The 21008-nt window shown below is 47.7% G+C and overlaps 1 protein-coding gene across 2 annotated transcripts in view; it reads right to left on the reverse strand.

Moving 5' to 3' along the window:
* Positions 1–7249: 7249 nt before the first annotated feature.
* ACER3 (alkaline ceramidase 3) overlaps positions 7250–21008 on the reverse strand; it is a 46249-nt gene continuing 32490 nt past the window's right edge. Inside the window, exons 7-11 of one of the 2 annotated variants that reach the window (XM_083737372.1) lie at positions 19691–19749; positions 18062–18163; positions 14140–14244; positions 11865–11910; positions 7250–7401 (exon numbers count right to left, since the gene is read on the reverse strand). In XM_083737372.1, coding sequence (XP_083593498.1) covers positions 7330–7401; positions 11865–11910; positions 14140–14244; positions 18062–18163; positions 19691–19749 — 384 coding nt within the window. In that variant the 3' untranslated portion in view covers positions 7250–7329. Of the gene's footprint in view, positions 7402–11578; positions 11741–11864; positions 11911–14139; positions 14245–18061; positions 18164–19690; positions 19750–21008 lie in introns of those variants that run through there. The other variant, XM_083737371.1, reaches the window with a different exon arrangement.

The raw sequence follows: 21008 nt of genomic DNA on the forward strand, positions 1-21008 counted from the left end.
AATAAATTTTCTTAAGACCTCTATGGGCATCACAAGCATTAGATTTTGTGTGTATTTGTATATAGACCTCTACTTTTACTTACCCAGAATTTGTTCAACAGGTGCAAGAAAAGGAACCTTAAAACTCATGAAGGCACACCTCAAAAAGAACGAGCAAGGGGGAAAAGAACGAACAACAGAGTCCTTAATTAAATCAAAAATCCTTTAATAATTATTAGCTAGAAAGTCATAATTAATGCTGAAAGGGTAAATTGATTAAATACGTCATTTAAATCTGAAAAAGCCACTTTTATTGCAAAATAGCATTATATATTATAAGCTTATTTGTTGAGAAATAAGTCCCATAGAAAGATTTCAATATAGTATATCAAAATGCTTGCAGAGTATTCATCACAATGGCTTTTATATACAGTTTTCTGCTGTTTTGTGATACAACCACAGTTAAGTTTGTCTGTAAAGGAAAACATTTCATTACAAAATAATCCCACAGGTCCAGAACAACAGCGAAAACAACAAAAAAGGTTGAAAAAACCAAGTTTGGTCACTTGACATAAGATATCCACCACATCCCTTTCGACAGGCCGGTTCCATTTCCATTTTAAACAATAATAATAAGCGACATCTTAAAATCAGTGCATTAAAAAATGTGTCCAATAATCAAACATTCATTTGACACGATAAGAAGCAATACTCGTTTTAGAGGGTTTCGGAAACATGGAGGTCTGAGATGCCAATCTGACGGGCAAGATCCGCTGCTACAGCAGCAGCGCCGGAAACTGAGAGGGGGCTTCTGGGTAAAGGAGTAAAACCAGAAAAATATGGACCGCCCCACTCATCACGCCCTGGGAAATCTGGATGCTGGTTCTTTAACGTGGAAGCAAAGCAATACTTTGCACATGGGAAAGCGTTAATGGCACAGAGGGATAAGCAGCAATAAATACAGAAAGCGTAATAGAGAGGTAGGGTGGGGAGCGTTTTCCATTCTGAGAATCACATTCCTTCCAGACCTTCTGGGGTCCAAAGTGGGCAGAGCACTGTACAAGCAGGCTGGTTTCTACACATGGTTCACCCAACTCTCTCTTCGGCAAGGAGCGCAAGAGGCATCCGTCTCAAGAATTCAAGGACATATTTCAGCCAGGCAAAAGCACCCAAGGGTGGGGCAGAGAGGGCAGGATTAAGACTACAGTGGATGCTCGGGTTGCGAACATGGTCTGTGTGGGATGCACGTCCAAAACCCGCAGCGTCGCATCTGCGCAGGTTGCGATTTGTCACGTCTGCGCATGCGCAAAGAGCGATTTAGCACTTCTGCGCATGCGCGACCACCGAACCCCGGAAGTAACCCGTTCTGGTACTTCCGGGTTTTGGCAGTCCGCAACCCAAGAAAACACAAGCTGAAGTGTCTGTAATCCGAGGTATGACTGTACGGCCTGGGGAAAATTTAGAGAGCCGGGTACAGAGGACTGGCTCCCCGAAACCCAAGGATCCCCACTCCTGGTGCAATGGGACAGATAAACAGGCAGAGATTCCAAGGAGCAGAGTCGGAGGTGTGGAAAGGAAAGTTGAGCAGAGGAACCAGGGGTTTGCTCAGCAAAATTGGGAGAGAAGGCAGTTTAGGTGAGCCTGCACTGAACCCCCCCAGCCTTCAAGTGAGAAGGTTGCATAGCTGAAACGGTTCTCCGCGGATAAATTAATTCTCCACACAGAAGCCTGGAGTGGTGCAGAGCAGAAACAGGTTTGCTACCTCACCTAAAGAACATTTGCGGAAGGTTTCTGCATTTTGCATGTGTCTGATATGTACACCACCACTGCCTCGCTGTGAATATTCATGGCACCCTTTGAACCCAAACTGCCTCCCCCTGCTCCCTTCCACCGCCCCACTTTCAGCTTCCGCTAAGAAGAGTCACCGGCAAATATTTTACCGCCGTTGCCAGAATAAATTTCAGCCCAAACCGCCTGGTTTGTGAAGACGGGCCGACTGCATTCCTGATTCTCCCCCGAGCAAAATGGGAAGACGGTTTGCTAAGGAGCACATACAGTTGTGCAAACTTCTCAGAAGGAGGGCTTTTATTTAATACTGTTAAATACCAACATTGTCCCAATCTTCAATTGCTAGCTGTACGTTCAGCCGCTCATCAGATCAGATGCTCAGATTCAGTATATGGCGGTATCCCATGTTCCTTCCTCAATCCGTCAGATGATCCACATTGTCATTATGACGGAGAAAAGGCAATTTTTATTTTTTTTAAAAAAGAGCAGAATACAATCTGTGCGCCTCTCTGGGATGCCAAAAAATACCCCTGCAGCAACATCTACTGTCATTGCCAAATCAAACATTCAACCACAAACAAGTCTTGAGATATGGGAAACGTTCCTCTTGATTTTTTTTTTAATGACTAGACTGGGCAGCTAATCCAGGTTGGCAAATAAAAATGCAAAGTTCACCGTCCCACTTTCCTCCACGTAAATCTATTTCAACGGTTTGTGGCACTGAAAGAAGTTCTGCAAGTTCCCGCTGTTGGGTTCACCTGGGGAGAAGATTCAGATCCTTCACAGGTGAGACCGTACACAGCTAGAGAGAGCAGAACTAGATTGTTTCAAGGCAGAACTAGATTGTTTCAAGGCAGGCACCCCCAAACTTGGCCCTCTAGCTGTTTTGGAACTACAGTTCCCATCATCCCTGACCACTGGTCCTGTTAGCCAGTGATGATGGGAGTTGCAGTCCCAAAACTGCTGGAGGGCTGAGTTTGGGGATGGCCAAGTTAGGGGCAAAGACCTTGCTCCTCGTGGATGTGAGTTGTTTTCCCCCATTATGGGTCCAGCCCCAGCCTTTGGCTCCATATTGGATATAGTCTTAAGATACATTCCAGCTGGGGTGGAGATTGCAGCTCATCACCTCCTGGCTGCAGGTCACAGGGATTGATTTCTTTTTTTAAAAAAAAACGGGCCCTCTGGTTGGGGAGATACAATCATAGTAAATACAAGCTTTAACTTCTGGGCTCCACATTTTAGCTGGCAGCATCTCAGGGGCAAAGTGCACACGGCGTTTACAGGCTTCCTAATGTTGTGCGTCTCTTTCTTGTTGCAGCAAAGAGTGTGTGACAGGGAAGAGCATCAACAAGACTCAGAATAAGGCTTTAACTCCCCACCCCAAAAAAGCACAGTTTCAACACACAAAGAGCAGGAGGGGCGGATTTTCTAGAGACACCACACATAATTCCGCTTTTATTTTATCCATGCCATTTATATTCCTTCTGGGCGAAGGCAGCCCCGGTTTCCCCCCACAAGCTCCAAAGCATTCACACACAACTTTCAGTATTGCACAGGTTCAGTAAAGCCAGGAAGGGAGTTCAGAGGCACACAGTCTTTAGCAGGGATAGCCAACGTGGAGCCCACGTAGACACGGATCCCCAACTGTTGCGGCAGTGTTAGGAGTCAAACGTCACCCGGAATGCTCCATGTTGGCTACCTCCGGTCTGAAAATATTACATTCTTTTCTTCCGGCGGCACTTTTTAGAATACATTTGGACCAAGCATTGCTCTTTTCGACTACATAAAGTGAAGAAGATGCCCTAGCCGCCCCAGATTTTGCTACAGGAGATGCAAACAGGTGTGCTAAGACGACTCACTTTAAACAGGCCCCTTTCCTTAGCTAGCAGAGCTCTGCTGCGGCCCTTGCAAATTTTACACCCCTAAAAGGCTTACTTTAAGAGGCATTTGCCCCCAGCCAGAAGTTAAAAGTTCTTTGCCAAGTTCGTACTTCTACTGAAGGGAGACGTGCCTCCAGTCTCAATGATGCGTTTGGGACGTATGGCAGTACAGAAAAAAAATCTGCCTTAGAAAATTTGATTGAAATGCTTCCAAAGTGCTAAGGTGGTTACCAGTCCAAATCGGAGCCCCGTATAATAGCTGTGCTAGGGGTTTAGCTTGGAAGACTTCTAGGGCTGATGGTATATGTTTGCCACCCTTTGTATGGAAAAAAATCAGAATAAGGGCCACTAACTGACTGCTGATTCAGGACTTTAAATTCTGCTTTTATATCAAATTTCCTTTTCTGCATATACTGTAATGTTTTACTGTTGCTATGGCCATTGGCTAATGAGAATAAATTTTTATTTTATTTATTTGCCCCCAGCCACTCTGATGGGCTCTGAGCACATCTCCTGAAAGAGGATTGGCCCTAACAGCAAGTCCCATAAAACCAGGAATATTTCTTTGATGGACTTTTAAAAAAAATAAAATTGGGAGCAGCTGAATCCAGTCACTCCAAACACATCCAAATGGGGAGATGGGGTAGAGCCCTACTTCCTGCCCTCCAACGAAGGGTGGCTGGGAAGGAGGCAGGGCCATGCCATAGCTCCGGGTGTTTTTATTTCTTGATGCCAGGAGTTTGCCCACGGCACCTGCCCGCTCCTGGGCATCGCCACGGAAACAGCGCCTGGAATGCCACACTCTGGTATAAAAAGCATTAACAGCTACGGCCCGTTGTGGTGGGCGGTAGGCAAGTCATGGAATTTCGCTGCAGAGAGCTCTGAATGGCACTCATGAGCCTCTCCCTCTGTGCTGGGCCCATACCCAAGAGGCTTTGCCCTCTCTGCGTGGGCAAAACATTGGGCACTCTCAATGCAGCTGAGCCAGTCTTGCTTCTCTGCACAGCAAAGAGAGAGAGACACACACACTGGGTTTTCTTTAAAGCCCTAAACGGCCTCGGCCCAGTAGACTTGAAGGAGCGTCTCCACCCCCATCGTTCTGCCTGGACACTGAGGTCCAGCTCCGAGGGCCTTCTGGCGGTTCCCTCGCTAGGAGAAGCCAAGTTACAGGGAACCAATTGGTCCAGTCATGGCCAACTCTGGGGTTGCGACGCTCATCTCACTTTATTGGCTGAGGGAGCTGGTGTACAGCTTCTGGGTCATGTGGCCAGCATGACTAAGCCGCTTCTGGCGAACCAGAGCAGCACACGGAAACACCAGTTACCTTCCCAGCAAAGGGGTACCTATTTATCTACTTGCACTTTGACATGCTTTTGAACTGCTAGGTTGGCAGGAGCAGGGACCGAGCAACGGGAGCTCACCCCGTCGTGGAGATTCAAACTGCCGACCTTCTGATCGGCAAGTCCTAGGCTCTGTGGTTTAATCCAAAGCACCACCCACGTCCCGACAGCCAGGTGCTTGGCAAATTCCAAACACAAAGCAATGCCCTTCCTCAGACTTCACGTAGGGAAAATGATCTTGTGAATGCAGTCCTTTTCAGCAGAGCAGGGGTGGGCAACCTTTTTGGCCCCTGACCCCCATTCCCCCCCCAGGCCAATGCTGTAAGTCAGCTGGGACCATGCACCTGTTAATCATCTGATGTTATAACGGCATCAGGTGTTTGACAGGTGGTTGTAGCGTCTACCTGTCAGCCAGCTTGCAGGGTTGAGGGGGAGATAGCAATGAACAGCTTATGCATGGGAAGTTCAATCTAAGAAGCAGTGACCCCTAATCTCAACCGCTTGGGAACTCTTATTGCATGAGCACAAGGTGTGGGTGGAAAAATGCACTTTTGTGATTCTTCCCCTTTTAAGCGACTGGAAAACTCAGGAAGGCAGCAAATATTTCAAACGAAGAGAAGCAAAAGCAGAGCAAAAAAATAGCCTGAGTGTTTGTTCTGGGCATCTTGGTTATGAATAGTCTGTGCCTTTTTGCTTAAGGGATGTGGAGGTTTCGGGTACCAGTGCCGTTCAGGAGCTTCTTAATCAAACTGAGCTGCCTCGTTAGCTCAAGAGAGGCTGCTGACTTTCGCCTAAGCACCCAGGAGCTCAAAGCATGCGGGGAACAAAAGCAATGCAACAAAACCACATTTCCTTCACCATCTGGCAGAATCTGACAGAAGCCGAACAGCCCAATTCTTAGCTCCTCACAGTGTAAAAAGCACCCAAGGCAAAATTCCTGCTCAACGTTCAGGGATGCCTACCAAACTGCAAAACACATGCACACGCCATCAGTTCTCAGGTAGCATAACTGTAGAATTAGGCATATGTCTCTTTTTAAGAACCTCTGATGCAATAGTCAAGAAAAGGGCAGATGGCCAATTGACACTTTTCTTTTCTTCGTTTTAGGAAGGCACAATCCTAACTTTCATATTACGTTTTTATTCTGCCCATCCTCCAAGGAGATCAGGGTGGCATACCCAATATTCTCAAAACAACCCCGTGAGGTAGGTTAGGCTGAGAGATAAAAGACTCAAAAGATGTCACGTGTGCATCTGAACAGTTGTGCATGGATTTTGTACTCCGGAAGGCAGGCAGGCATGAATTAAATTTGTTTGGGAACGAGAACCGGCGATTGGTTACCTCCAGGTAACTATTTAGGACTGCAATGAAAGTCCAGCTTCACAGTTCACATCTCCAACTGGTCGGAGGGCGAGAGCTAAGGCAGTTTTGTTCCTTTGGCCTACAATTATCCCATGGAGAGGGAGTGGTTTTCGAAGGGGTGGTTCTCCTACTCTGGTTCAAAACATTTTGCAGCTGCACAGTGATCAGAGAAATGTGTCTCAGCATCCTCTACTGTTCCACAAGGGATCCTGGGCCACACCTCTCTAGCTAATACTGTTTTATTGGTTCTGCAAGTAACCACTGGGGTGGACAACTGGACTTCTGTTTATGGTGCGAGTATCACTGACTTAACAGCAAATTTCACAAACCACCTGTATGTGGAAAGACACTCCCCCTATCAAATTAAAATCCCACTGTCTGTAAAGGAAACAGGACATTTCACTCAGTTAAGAGAATAACACCCCTACCCCAGCTCCCCTTATCGTGTGCAAATTGCTAAAGAAACCAGTTTTTGGAAAGCCAGAGTAAAGCCCCGGACTGTTAGGATGTAGCAGCAGACATACAGAGTGCGCCCGAGAACACAGAGACCCCTATAAAGATCAAATAAGATGGTCTGTCCGTTCCTGGCTGGCTTCAATGATGCTCAGATGCGTTAGGTTTTCACCCACAAATGAAAATTCTGGCCAGCCAAACGAAAACCTCTGTAACCCACCATCAAGAACAGAAGACACACTTGCTTTCTGTGAGCAGCACAATCTGCCAGGCCAGCAGCTCCAAAAGTATTGTACACAGAAATCCCACGCCCTCGTTTTGATACCTCAAGCACAGAAAAACCTCTAATCGTGGCTTCTGTAGATAGGCTGGCTCTTGTTTCTACAGATTCTCTGCAGCTCCAGAGGGAAGGGAAGGGGGATATTCCTTTGCAAGAATGTTCAACACGCCAGTCCAAGTGGTTTATTGTAGACTCTCCTGATGAATCTGGGGTAAGTTGTCTCTTCAGCGTTGGTCAAATGTCCTCGTCATTGCTTCTTTGCAGATTCTTGCTTATTGGTCGATTCTACTAAGAGAACAGGCCAAATCCCAAAGAGAAACTATTGAAAGGAAGGGAGAAAAGGGGTTCTTAAGACTGCTGGGCCGAAACATAGAAACACAACACACATACCTCCCTGGAGATTGCCAACTGATCAGACAAAACGTTCCAGTTTTGGCTCCTGTTCATTTAAAAGCAGCTTGATCTATGTAGAGGCCAGGGGGTTTTCATAGCACACAAGAAAGGAGATTGTCACTTGCTAATGTCCACAGACCAAGCTGCTGTTAAAGACACAGGAGCCAGGAGAATGAATGTGATTCATAAGTAGTAATTCCAGTTTATGCAGTGTTTATACACAAGAGCATCTGGGTGACTCTCTCTTCTGAGAAACGTTTATTGGTTTAATAGGCAAAAAAAGATGAAGAGCTGTCATACTGTGCATGTCTGATACTCTGATACTGAGTTGAACCCTTGGTCCATTTAGCTCAGTATAGTCAACACTGACAGCAGCTCTCCAGGGTCCCAGGCTTCAGGAAGCCTCTCCCAAGCCCGCAAGACTGAACCTGGGACCTTCTGAATGTATACGCACAAGGCAGATGCTCTCCCACTGAGCCGTGGCGTCTCGTGGACTCAGTGCACAAGCAACCAGGAATTTTAGCCGGCTTGGGAAAGATGTTAACCTTCACGTTAGAAGAGGCAATTCACATGGCCTGGAGATAGGCGCAAGAGCAGCCGTTATGTGCAGAGAAGCGTTCTCACTGCTGCAATCCCGGGATCCCGAACCCTAGCACTGCGGCACTGGGAGAAAGCCATCGGGGGACCTCTTGTCATCAGAACTAAGGCACCTTTGTGAAGGCAAGAGGGGAGACTGGCCTGTCCCCAGCCTTCAACCCGAGGAGTGCAGTTGCTGAAGGAAGTTTGCCTCCCTGCCAGAAACTGAACGCTCTGATCCAACTGCCCCCGGGACTGCAGAAGGTGGCACCCTGTGGCCCCATTTGCCAGCTGGGGGTGCATGGGCTCCTAGGTTTTTAATATTAATGCAGGCACCTCCATGGCACTGCTTTCAATGCCTACAAAGAACGGTTTCGTTTAGGCAACCATACCCAGACACGTAATTTTAATTTGTACGTCTGCTTTTCACACTGTTGATTTTCTCTACATTTTGATGATATTATTCCTGCACTGCAGGGGGTTGGACTACATGACCGTTGGGTCCCTTCCAACTCTATGCTTCTTTGTCTGCCGCTTTTAAAGTCTGTTTTTAATTCCTACGTTCGCTCAGCGTTTTATATCGCCTTATGCTTTCTTTAAGAGTACCTGCTATACAAATCTTGTTAAGAAAATTACTATACACATGAAAGGCAGTGCAGTTATTCGATCAAAAGGCACCTTCAAAAATGACATTTACTTTATTATATTTCCATTTTTACGCATTTCACAAGGCCAGAGCGGGTTACAACATCAAAGGTAATACAAGGAAACAGCAACAACGGTCATCACCCATCTAGATGCAAACCGGTTAAATCACTAAACAGAAAATTCCTTAACAGCCTAAACAAAACAGCAAAGCGAGAAAGCAAGACAATCCTTTATCTCCTCCCAGTGACACAAAGCTTTAAAATGCTGTAATGCTGCATGCTAGAGACGCTGCCCCGCTCCCCTTGCCCCCTCCGTCTGTCCAAGCAAATGACTTGGCAAGGACTTCCAAAGCTTAGCTCCTCCTTCCTCTTGTTTGCCCTAGAAAGCACTGAGCGTTCTGCGAAAGTGAAGCAAGCTCTTAGCAGCTGGGCTGTCTCATGGAAGCTTTTCCAACTGTGGCACTGGGCAAACCTATTTTAAAGTAGGTTCCCGCTTGGATGCCTGCCTAATGTGCGAGTTCGGTGCTGCATTTGAAGTGGAAGATTTTCAAGACAATTAGGCATGTCCCAGCAATAGGGACGGGAGAAAGCGACAACCACCACACTGAGACTTAGCAATATTATCGCCCGGAGTGTGTCCTTGTTGCCTCCACACACGAAAAAAGGGTGCAAGCTGTTTCATTACTCTTGTGGGACAAGTCGTTCTGGTGGTTCAGAACAATGTTTCAGAACAGCCATGTTCTGATGGGTTTTTTTAAAGAGACTTGCTCCTTAGGCCCCAAGAGAAACCCTCAAGGTGAGGCGTCCAATCTTGTATACAAGTTTGGATCCAAAAGCTGACAGAATATGCCGAATTAGACGGTCTATCGGAAAAAATAAAGAATAAATCAAAACAGGAATTTGTCTCAAAATGGGAGGTTTTCAAAGAATATTTGAAACACAGTAGTTTAAATTCTGTTGCAGCATTTGAGGAACTTCAGTAATAAGTTCCAAGATAGATGTAAGAAATTAGATATATTAAGAAAAAGTTTAATTATGATAAAAGTGTGTGTTGGCAATAAGTAATATGAAATCGAAATATGGAATAGATGGGAGGTTGGGTCTCTAGCGTTAAGACCAATTTATGTTTTATTGTTTGTTAGAAAAATTATGTGTCTATAGTTATTCCCGTGTGTAATTTGGTATTTGTGTTTTTTCTTCCTTTCTTTCTTGCTGTATCAATACATAAATAAAAAAGGCAAGTGAGGCGTCAAGTTAATTGTGTGAATGCAAGCGACATGCTTGGGTTCTGTTTTTTTATGTGAATAGGAAGCAAGAGCAGTGTAGGGGTTGGTGTTAGTTGGAGTTAGGGGTTAGTGGAGGCACTGAAATGCAAGCCGCAGCTTCTGAGAGACCTCAGAATCACTTACACCATGGTAAATTTGAGGTGCTCTTGGACTCCCGATGCCCATCAGCCGTCGCTAATGGCTCCGGCGAACAGAACCAAGGGAGCTGGGAGTCCCACATCTAGAGAGCCTACATCTGGTTTAGAGTTTGGGATAAATGCACACATGCAAAACCAGAGATGCTTTCAAGTGATTGTGTATTGATTAGTTACGCTTACTAAGAAAACGAATCGTTCTGAAGTCAAAGATTGCTCCTTGTTCTATGCTGACACACGCATCTAACCGCGGAATGATCCACCCTGGAAGAGGCAGGCTCTCTTGTAAAGGGGGAGCAGGGAGGGTGCTCTCGGCAAAACGGCCAGCTGCCACTGAAGGATTTGCAAGACGTTAAGGTGAATTTTAAAAGCAGTTCAAACCGACGAGGGATACATGTTTTTCAACTGATCCAAAAGTTTCAAAACTACTGTTCTTATTCATTTGTCAATGAAAACATTGCTTCATTTACTCAGAGGGGGAAAACAAGCACTGTATCAAAAACCCAGGGATGTAGGAAATGCTGCGGGAACAAAGGAGGCAGCCTTAAAACAGATCATTTATCCATCCAGCCCGGTATTGTTTACCCTGGTGGTTCTGAAAATCCCCCTCTATGGATCACTGGAAAATTGCTGGTCTTGACAGATCATTTAATTATTATTATTTTGCGCCTGTTGCCGCATGCTGTATTTTTTATTGATTCTTTTATCTCCTATATTGTATTTTACTGTATGATAATCTGAATTCCACAGAACTCAAACTGTATGCATTCTTCACAGACTCATTTTGGTCTGCCTGAACAGAGCCTGTGGTCCACTGACCACAGTTTGGGAAGTCCAGTGGCTGGCACAAGAATTCCAGGGCTATCAAAAAATTCCCAGGTTCAGAGAAAAAGAGGGAGGGAGAGAGGACTCCTTGCCTGATCCTGCTAACAAGGGAGGCATGCCAGGGACTGGCAACCTTCTGCATGCGCTCCACCACTGAGCTATGGGTCCTTGTCTACACATGTGAAGACAGGGAAACTTAAAAGCCTCGCTGGAGCAATTCAAAAGAACATTTTGGACCTGAATGCCGCCTCTCAGCCCCAAGGAGGAACACCACAATGTTACAGAATCTTACTTCAAAGAAAGCACACCGTCACAACCTGCCAAGCTGCAAGATCAATTGTGCCTCAACACCTGCACCTTCCGTCTATGCAATTTGGTTGTGTCCATTAATTCAAAATTCCTGCAGAACTGCTTCAGCTACGATTGCTTAAAACGCCTCGAGACCCCGAAGTGGTTTTGCTGGCGCTACCCTCGATCGCCTGGTCAATGAATCGCATTCGGAAGATGCAATAAATCTCCTTACAGCTGCAGGCTAACTGGAAAACGCTTATGGATCCCTTCGTTTCTCAAGAGGCCCTTCCAGATGTGGACCATTGTGCTGGTGACAAAATTAACTCACTACAAAAGGACTCAAGCAGGTTTTAAAACTCAATAAAATTTATTGGTGGGGGCGGAATGACAGTGGTTCATTATGTTTTTTGAATGATATAGCTCAGGATGCGTGTGCCCTTTTCTCTTCTTTCTCAATGTTAAATTGACACTGCAGATTTTATGTATGCCGTATCTTTTGTTTTTCCCTACAGTGAAAAGCAAATCAAAAAAGGAAAAAAATAAATAATCCATCACTACCGATCTCAAATGCTTCTGTCCTAACAAGCCCCGTCACCTGCGCAAGCCGTAAATTACTGTAGAATTCCTTACCTTGACCTTTGGCCTGTACTTCAGGTAAAGTGTCCTTGAATATAAGCTAAAGAGGAGAGGTGAGTGGAGAGAAGGAAATGAAGATTAATAAACAAGCGCTTGGGTACATCAGCTTAGGTGAGACGACAGAACACGGCCCCAACTCAACTGAACACCGGAGCTGCTGGACAGCTCAGTCGGCAGAGCACAAGACTCTTAAATCTCAGGGCTGGGAGTTTGAGCCCCACGCTGGGCAAAAGATTCCTGCATCCCAGGGGGTTGGACTAAATGACCCTCGGGGTAACCTTCCAACTCTACAAAGGCAAAAGCAACTAGCCTCCTGTTTTGCGTGCCTGGGACTGTGAGAGCAGGAGGGGAACCATGGAGGCCAGCTGGGCCAGCATCTGATGGGACCGGGAAGCCCATCGCTGAGAGCAGCTTCTGATTTAAGGTGTTGGTTTTGACCTTTAAAGCCCTTCACGGTCTAGGACCCTCGTACCTACAGGACCGCCTCTCCCGATATGCCCCACAGAGGACCTTAAGGTCCATCAGCAGTAACACCCTAGAGGTCCCGGGCCCTAAGGAAGTCAGATTAGCCTCAACCAGAGCCAGGGCCTTCTCAACACTGGCTCCAGCCTGGTGGAACGCTCTGCCTCATGAGACCAGGGCCCTGCAGGATCTGATTTCTTTCCGCCAGGCCTGTAAGACAGAGTTGTTCCGCCTGCGCTTTGGCTTGGAGCCAATTTGATTCCCTCCCCCTCTTTCTTTCTTTTTTTCCTTTCTCCTTCTGTGTTGAAACTCCTGTTTGGGGACTTCCCTGGCCCATGTAAGACCAGTCTGGATAGTTGACCTTGGTGAAGACTTGACGTTTTTATCCCCCAAAAAGTTTTTGATTTCCACTGAAATGAGGCTGCATTTTAATGTTTTTATGTTGTATTTTAATCTTAAGCTGTATTTCAATCCATTGTTTTTATACCTGGTGTTAGCTGCCCTGAGCCCGGTCTTGGCTGGGGAGGGCAGGGTATAAATAAAATGTATTATTATTATTATTATTATTGCTGCTGAAGCTGGGGCTGCTGTGCAGCGATACTGAGGTGGGGGATCATAAGAGGAGCCAGGCTCTGTTAGATCAGGCCAAAGGCCCACCCTGTCTAGCACGCTGCTCTTCCGCTTGGCCAGCCACATGTCTATGAGAAGCCAATATGCAGGGCCTGAGTGCAACTACCTTCTCCCAGCTGGCAATTCCCAGCAGCTGGTATTCAGAGCTAAGGTGGAGAGGGCAGGCGGGCAAAGCTATAGCCAGAGCCAGCGACAGGCATTTTGCCTCCCAGGGCAGTTGTCTCCTCTGCCCCCACGAGTCCAGCTGTATAGTCAAATTATTGTGGCACCTGGATGAGTTAACCCCACAAGTAGGGCTGGGCGATATATCGCCCAAAACCGGTTTGAAGTCCATGGCGCGTCATCGGTTTCATTTTTTGACCTGGAAATGTATCATAAATCATAACGTGCGTGCATGTGTGCTAAGCAAAAATCGCAATGCGGGGAAAACCATGAAGCCAGCGAATGCCTCTACAGTCATACCTCATGTTATGTCCGCTTCACATTATGTTCTTTCAGGTTACGTCCCGTGGCGACCCGGAAGTACAAGAAAGGGTTACCTCCGGGTTTTGCCGCTCGCGCATGCGCATAAGCGCAAAAGCGCAAAATGACGTCCACAGATGCGACGCTGCGGGTTGCGCTCTTTTCATGTTGCGAATGGGCCTCCAGAACGGATCCCGTTCGCAACCAGAGGTACCACTATACATAGCTCCACCCTTATTGCAGACATTGTGATATATCAGTGTATCGTGACGTTTAGCTAGTGATATATCAAGAAGTTGAAAACCAGATATTGCCCAGCCCTGCCCTACCCACAAGTGCCTTCTCCCCCCCCCCCCTTCCTGACAGGGAAAAATAAAATAAGAGTAAATTGCTATTTATTCTGTTGCACTTTCAGAAGAGTCCCATGTCAGCTGCCTGAGGCGGCTGCCCCACTCTACCTAATGACAGGGCCGGCGCTGCACCGGTTGCTGCCGTTCCTCCCTGCCAACCCCCTTGCCACCTGTCACCCACTGCTGCTCCTCTCCAATGCATACAGCCCCGGACGCAGCTCCTAATCTTATTAACAGAACTTTTTATCAAGAAAGCAGTCATGCTTTTCCGGAAGGAAGGGGAATGGTTTACAGCTATGAAGTTGGCAGCACATGGGTCAGGAGTTTCCCCACCCAGAGCCCACGAGAAGGGGAGGCCGTCACACCTGAACAAGATATGAAGGTAGGAGCCGAGGCCTGTAAGAATGTGCCACCAGGCGTGAAACTGTGTCATGACGCTCACAAGTGGAGGTAGCCTCGCCCGCAAACCCCTGTGGAGGGAGGAAAAAAAACAGGACAGAGTCACAACCTGGACCTCTAAACAGCTCAATTTATATACCTGTCAGACTAGTTTCCTGGGTGTCTGCTTTCTAGGAATATCTGGAGATACTAACTCAACATTTTCTTTGCCTGGCAGCTTGCTGAAACAGTGCTTTCCATTCTCTTGCAGAATATACAGGTGAAACTCAGAAAATTAGACTATCGTGGGAAAGTTTATTTATTTCAGTAATTCAACTTAAAAGGTGAAACTAATATACGAGATAGACTCATGACATGCAAAGCGAGAGATGTCAAGCCTTTTATAATTGTGATGATCATGGCATACAGCTGATGAAAACCCCAAATTAACAATCTCAGAAAATTAGAATATTAAATGAAATTAGAATATTAAATGAAATCAGCAAAACAAGGACTGCAAATAGAGCAATATTGGACCTCTGAGAAGTAGAAGCATGCATATGTACTCAGTACTTGGCAGTGGCGTAGCATGGGTTGTCAGCACCCGGGGCAAGGCAAGTAATTTGCGCCCCCTAACCCCTGGATTTTAGCACTCGAATGTGAGCGCGCCCCCCCAGATGTTGCGGCCGGCCCCCCTGCACCCCCCCACGCTACGCCATTGGGGCTGGGGGCGAGTGAAGGAACCAAGGACCCCCCCTTAAGGCTCAGCAGGAATTTATTAAATTTATTATTTGCGGAGCCCCCGCGGGCCGAGGCAGCCGAAGCCCCCTCCCCTCGGGCGCCTCCCCGCCCTCTCCTCCCCCCAGCCTGGTCCGGGGGCTTCCAGCCGCGCTCCGTCCTCGCCCGCCGCCCCCGTGGCTGAGGCTTGCACTGAGAGCCGGAGCCAGCGGCGCCCCCTTCCGCTGGGAGACCCTCGCTCGCCCGCTGGCTTCCTCTCGGAGGGTTTGGCTCCTCCCTCCCAGTCGGCAGAAGCAGCAGCCGCCTGTGGCTGGGCCGAGGGGATGGTGGCGGCGGGGGTGTGTGGAGGCTGCCCGTGCCCGGCCAGGCGTTGGTGGCGGCATTGGCGCTGCTGCAGCGGCTGCTCCTCCTGCGAGCAGTGAGTGGAGCGCAGCCGCAGTGGCGGCGGCGGCGGGCGCGCGCTACGGCGCAAGGCTGGAGGTGGCGGCGGGGAGCCCGGCGGAGGAAGGAACTTGTCCCTTCCCTCTGGACTTGCGCCCCCCCAGATGTTGCGCCCGGTGCGGCCGGCACCCCTGGCACCCCCCACGCTACGCCACTGGTACTTGGTTTGGGTCCCTTTTGCATCAATTACTTCTCAATGCGGTGTGGCATGGATGCTATCAGCCTGTGGCCCTGCTGAGGTGTTATGGAAGACCATGAAGCTTCAAAAGCAGCCTTCAGCTCTTCTGCATTGCTCGGTCTCATGTCTCTCATCTTTCTCTTGGTAATGCCCCATAGATTTTCTATGAGGTTCAGGTCAGGCGAGTTTGCTGGCCAATCAAGCACAGTAATCCCATGGGCACTGAACCAGGTTTTTGTACTTTTGGCAGTGTGGGCAGGTGCCAAAGTCCTGCTGAAAATTGAAGTCAGCATCTCCATAAAGCTCCTCTGCAGAAGGAAGCATGAAGTGCTCCAAAATCTCCTGGTAGATGGCTGCGTTGACCCTGGACTTAATGAAGCACAGTGGACCAACACCAGCTGATGACATGGCTCCCCAAATCCCTTTTCTGATGAGAGCAACTTTTGCATCTTATTTGGAAACTAAGGACCCAGAGTCTGGAGGAAGAATGGGGAGGCACACAATGCCAGACGCTTGAAGTCCAGTGTGAAGTTTCCACAGTGTGTATTGATTTGAGGAGCCATGTCATCAGCTGGTGTTGGTTTAAAAGTCTAAAAGGTGACCTTCGTCAAAGCTGCACACTCGAGGAAAACATGGGCTTGCCTGACAGAGGAACTAGCGTCAAAGGTGTCGGTAGCTTTTTTGGTGCACCCGGGTTACCTTTCTGTGCGCAATGAGGCTTCCTTGCGTCAGCGAAGACAAGCTCTACTTTTTGTAACCGCATGTTCAATTTGACATTTGTGTGGGTTACAGGGCAGTTTATTCCACCCCCGGTGGCTGTGAAAGAGACCGTGGAAAAAGACTTGTCTGACCAAAGCACGTCTCACAGCCCATTTGCAGGCCAATGAGGTGGACGTAACGTCACTAAAGCAATCTCTCTGGCTGAAGCTCACTCAGATTAGATCTTCCATGTAGCTCAGGACTGTCTGAGAAAAAGCTGCTCACATTCAGTCCAACACGATCTCTAGAGTGCATGCAATCGCTGTAGCAGCAGGATCAAAGACATGCAGTTGTTTAAGTAACTTTTAAGTTTCTGCAATTCTCTACCATGGAAGCTAAATGCCACAGCTGCAAGGGGACCTTGGCCAAACACAGTTGCCCTCCTAAAACCAGCTTTCCCCCCCAACCTTAGACCTGGGGGTGGGGGGAAAACCATGTTCTCATCACAACCTCCTAACCCAGAATCTTCCAGTATTGTTTGTCAACGCTAACTACAGTCTGACAGATGGCACCCTATCGTTTCCCCAACTGTGTGGTCTACCTTCAAACACTACGGTTGAAAGAGTACAGTTCTGGACGCGAGTGGCACCATAATCTAAACCACTGAGCCTCTTGGGCTTGCCGATCAGAAGGTTGGTGGTTCGAATCCCCTCAATGCGGTGAGCTCCCATTGCTCAGTCCCAGCTCCTGCCAACCTAGCAGTTCAAAAGCACGCCAGGGCAGGCAGATAAATAGGTACTGCTGTGGCGGGAGGGTAAATGGTGTTTCCGTGCGCTCTGGTTTGCATCACGGTGTCCTGTCATGCCAGAAGCGGTTTAGTCCTGTTGGCCACATGACCCAGAAAGCTGTCTGCGGACAAACGCCGGCTCCCTCAGCCTGAAAGCAAGGTGAGCGATGCAACCCCATAGTCACCTTTGACTGGACTTAACCATCCTTTGCCTTTTACAGTTCTGGACAGACTGAGACAGTGAAGCTACGATTTAGGAGCTGCAACTTAAAACAAAGTGTACAAGGGTGATGCAACGCCAAGCGGCCCACTGGGCGATTTAGTACTGCATGTTCTATAGGCAACTCTCCACTTACGCAGGGGTTACATTCCAGGGCACAGAGAGGCAAATCTCATCTGGACAGCCCAGGACCTCCAGACGACACACTGCCCAGGCTTGTGCCCCAGGGAGGTCACTTTGGTGCTGCTAACACAGCGCTTTGATTTCACCCCCAGAGGCACACTCCATTGTATACCTGAAGAAGCACCTCCACCCCTATTGTTCTGCCCGGACGCTGAGGTCCAGCACCGAGGGCCTTCTGGCGGTTCCCTCATTGTGAGAAGCAAAGATACAGGGATTCAGGCAGAGGGCCTTCTCAGTAGTGGCACCTGCCCTGTGGAACACCCTCCCATCAGATGTCAAAGAGATAAACAACTACCTGACATTCAGAAGACATCTGATGGCAGCCCTGTTCAGGGAAGTTTTTAATGTGTGACATTTTAGTGCATTTTTGGTCTTTGTTGGTATTTGTTGGAAGCCGCCCAGAGTGGCTGGGGAAACCCAGCCAGATGGGCGGGGTACAAATAAATAAATTATTATTATTATTATTATTATTATTATTATTGGATCTCAAGACAGACAGTTGCCAACTACAACCATTATTAACGTCGACGATAACAAGGTCTCAGGGTGGGTTACAATATTTCAAAAACAGTATTAAAAATGATGGGGTTTTGGAGTTAAATCCCCCCCCCCCAAACTGCAAAGTCAGTGAATGAGAAAAATCGCATGCCGTAGTTCACTTACCTCAGTTTATCGCAGAAAATATTGTCTACGTTCCAAAGGAAAAACCCCAGCAAAAATACCGTCAGGGACGTATAGCCTAGGCCCCTCAGCCACGGGTATACCCTAGAGAGAAGCAAATGAGAGTTTTTTAATACCTTAAAGCAGTTTTAACAACAGGAGAAGAGCCCTGTTGGACAAGACCAAAGGCCCATCTAATTCCCATTTTCAATCCCTGGACTCTCTAGGCATGGTGGAAATCTTGGGAGAGCCATCGCCAGTCGTGTTGGCAATGCTGAGAAAGGAAGACCAGTGGTCTGACTCAGGCAAAGGGAGCTTCCTGCGCTCTTGGAAGACCGTGAGCAGGACCTGAGAGCAACAGCCCTCTCCCCAATTGCCGCTCTCACCAACTGGTATTTAGAAAATGCACCTCCTCCAGCCGTGGAGGTGAAACACAGCTATTGCGGCTAGAAGACACCGATGCTCTTATCCTCCATGGACTGGCCTAATTCTCTTTTAAATCGATCCAAATTAGTAGCCATCACAGCTTCTTGTGGGATCAAACTCCACAGTTCAACTATGTGAAGAAGCCCTTCCTTTTCGTCTGTCCCGAAATGTCCGTTTGGCTCGGTTGGATGTCACCGGGTTCAAGCTACTAGGACAGGGGTTGGGGGGGAATCTCTTGCTACCCACCTTCTCCAAACTCTGGGTAATTCTGCACACCTCCATCATGTCCCCTCCTCCACTCAAAACTAAAAACCCGCAAATGATGAACCCTTTCCTCATAGAGGAGCTGCTCCACCCCCGTTTATTCTGACTGTCCATTTTGGTTTTAGTCAATAATAACAATAACAATAATAATTTTATTTATACCCCACCCTCCCCGGCCAGAGCCGGGCTCAGGGCAGCTAACAACCAGTAAAATTACAGTAAAAACATAAGGGGGGGGGGGATTTTAAAATACAGGTTAAAATGCAATTTAAAATGCACCCTCATTTTAAAAGTAGCCCATAGATCAAAACCATAAGGGGAGGGAAACATAAGGGTCAGACTGAGTCCAAACCAAAGGCCAGGCGGAACAGCTCTGTCTTGCAGGTCCTGCGGAAAGATGTCAAGTACCGCAGGGCCCATGTCTCTTGTGACAGAGCGTTCCACCGAGTCGGGGCCAGTACTAAAAAGGCCCTGGCCCTAGTTGCGACCAATCCAAGCATCTTGCGACCTGGGACCTCCAAAGTTTTGTCATTTGTGGGCCTTAAGGTCCTCCGCAGGGCATACCAGGAGCAGCGGTCCCATAGGTACGTGGGTCCTAGGCCGTTAGAGGTCATTATGTAGCCAGGTGGACGCCAGCCAGAGTGGGGGCCCTCTCTGCATTGCAGAGGGATTAGATGATCCCTGGGATCCCTTTCCAACTTCACAATTCTATAATTCTATGAATTAGCCTGCAGTTCTGGACCCCTCCGCAACTCTCCCATGTCCTCGCTGAACAAGCCTAGCCTGAAGGCTGCATGCTATTTTTGACTCAGGCTTGTTTGCTGGCTAAAAATGAAAAAACGAGACCACTAAAACATAATAAACAAAAAAGGAAAAAAGCCCAATAACTCCCCTCCCACAAATGATCAAGTGCAAGCGTTTTAAAGTTAACCCGTTCCTTACCATAAGACTATATATACAGATCGCAGTACTAGAACAGCCACCAGCGTTCCATACATAACCTGTACGACAAAGCAGAAGGAAAAATGGTTTAATTTTCTCTGGGTCTCTCCCCTCTACAGGTAAATTAATAGAATACTATGCTTCCCTGCATGAAAGGTGTTGCGCTTTGGCAAACATATGCAAGGCTAGCTAAAATTTAGCCTTCCATTGCTTTAAGAAAACGCATGCCAAGAGGGAGGGACCAGTCGGATTTACAAGAGGGAAGAAGAAAAACTGAAATAAACTGACTTCGATTCCCCCCCCCACTGCCTCCCAAGACCATGTTATTCCAGTTCACGCACCTGACAATTTTTGCTTTTAAAAGCTCATGTAATATGTTGGTTGGTAGTGTGACCCAATGATTCCTGCGAAATCAATCGTGATTTCCCCCTTAACACCCCATTTGCTGCTAAAGCTGACGCTCGGACTGTCATTCCGCATCTTTGCTTTTGTTAAATTTGGTTTCTGTGCCTCCCACTCTGCGCTGAACCAAAGGGGAACTGTTCTGCCTGCAAGCACCGTCTTGGTAGCCAAGATAACCCCACAATTAATTGGTAGTTGTTGCAATGATGAGCTCATATATATTTGCCCTGACTTGCTCTGATCTATGCTAACTGGCTTGCTTTGATGTTGCGTTTATCTGTGCTGGGCTCTTGGGATGCTGGGTTCTTGGCCCAGAGAAGTGAGCTGTCTATAAACCTTGGACAGTTGCCAACTACGCCTTCGTGGGTCAGGTGGGTTGCTGGAAGGTTCTGGCCAGACTGCCCTACACTGTCTTGCCTATAAGTATAGTATACACATTTGCCTGGGGGCGGACAAGCCATCATAACATCCACCGTGTTTTCCCTGCGTTTGCAAAGGAGTCAGGGCCTCTCCACCTTTCTTTACTAAAGCTCTAGAAAGCCACCATGTTTAGGGAAGCCTTTAATATTTGATGAATGATTGTATTTTAATATTTTGCTGGAAGCTGCCCAGAGTGGCTGGGGAAACCCAACCAGATGGGTAGGGTATAAATTTGTTGTTGTCGTCATTTAGTCGTGTCCGACTCTTCGTGACCCCATGGACCAGAGCACGCCAGGCACTCCTGTCTTCCACTGCCTCCCGCAGTTTAGTCAAACTCATGTTCGTAGCTTCGAGTACACTGTTCAACCATCTCGTCCTCTATTGTCCCCTTCTCCTTGTGCCCTCCATCTTTCCCAGCATCAGGGTTTTTTCCTCTCTTCTCATGAGGTGGCAAAAGTATTGGAGCCTCAGCTTCAGGATCTGTCCTTCCAGTGAG

Source organism: Podarcis gaigeae (genome assembly GCF_964106915.1).
Source record: "Podarcis gaigeae genome assembly, chromosome: 4".
NCBI classification, from domain to species: Eukaryota; Metazoa; Chordata; class Lepidosauria; order Squamata; family Lacertidae; genus Podarcis; species Podarcis gaigeae.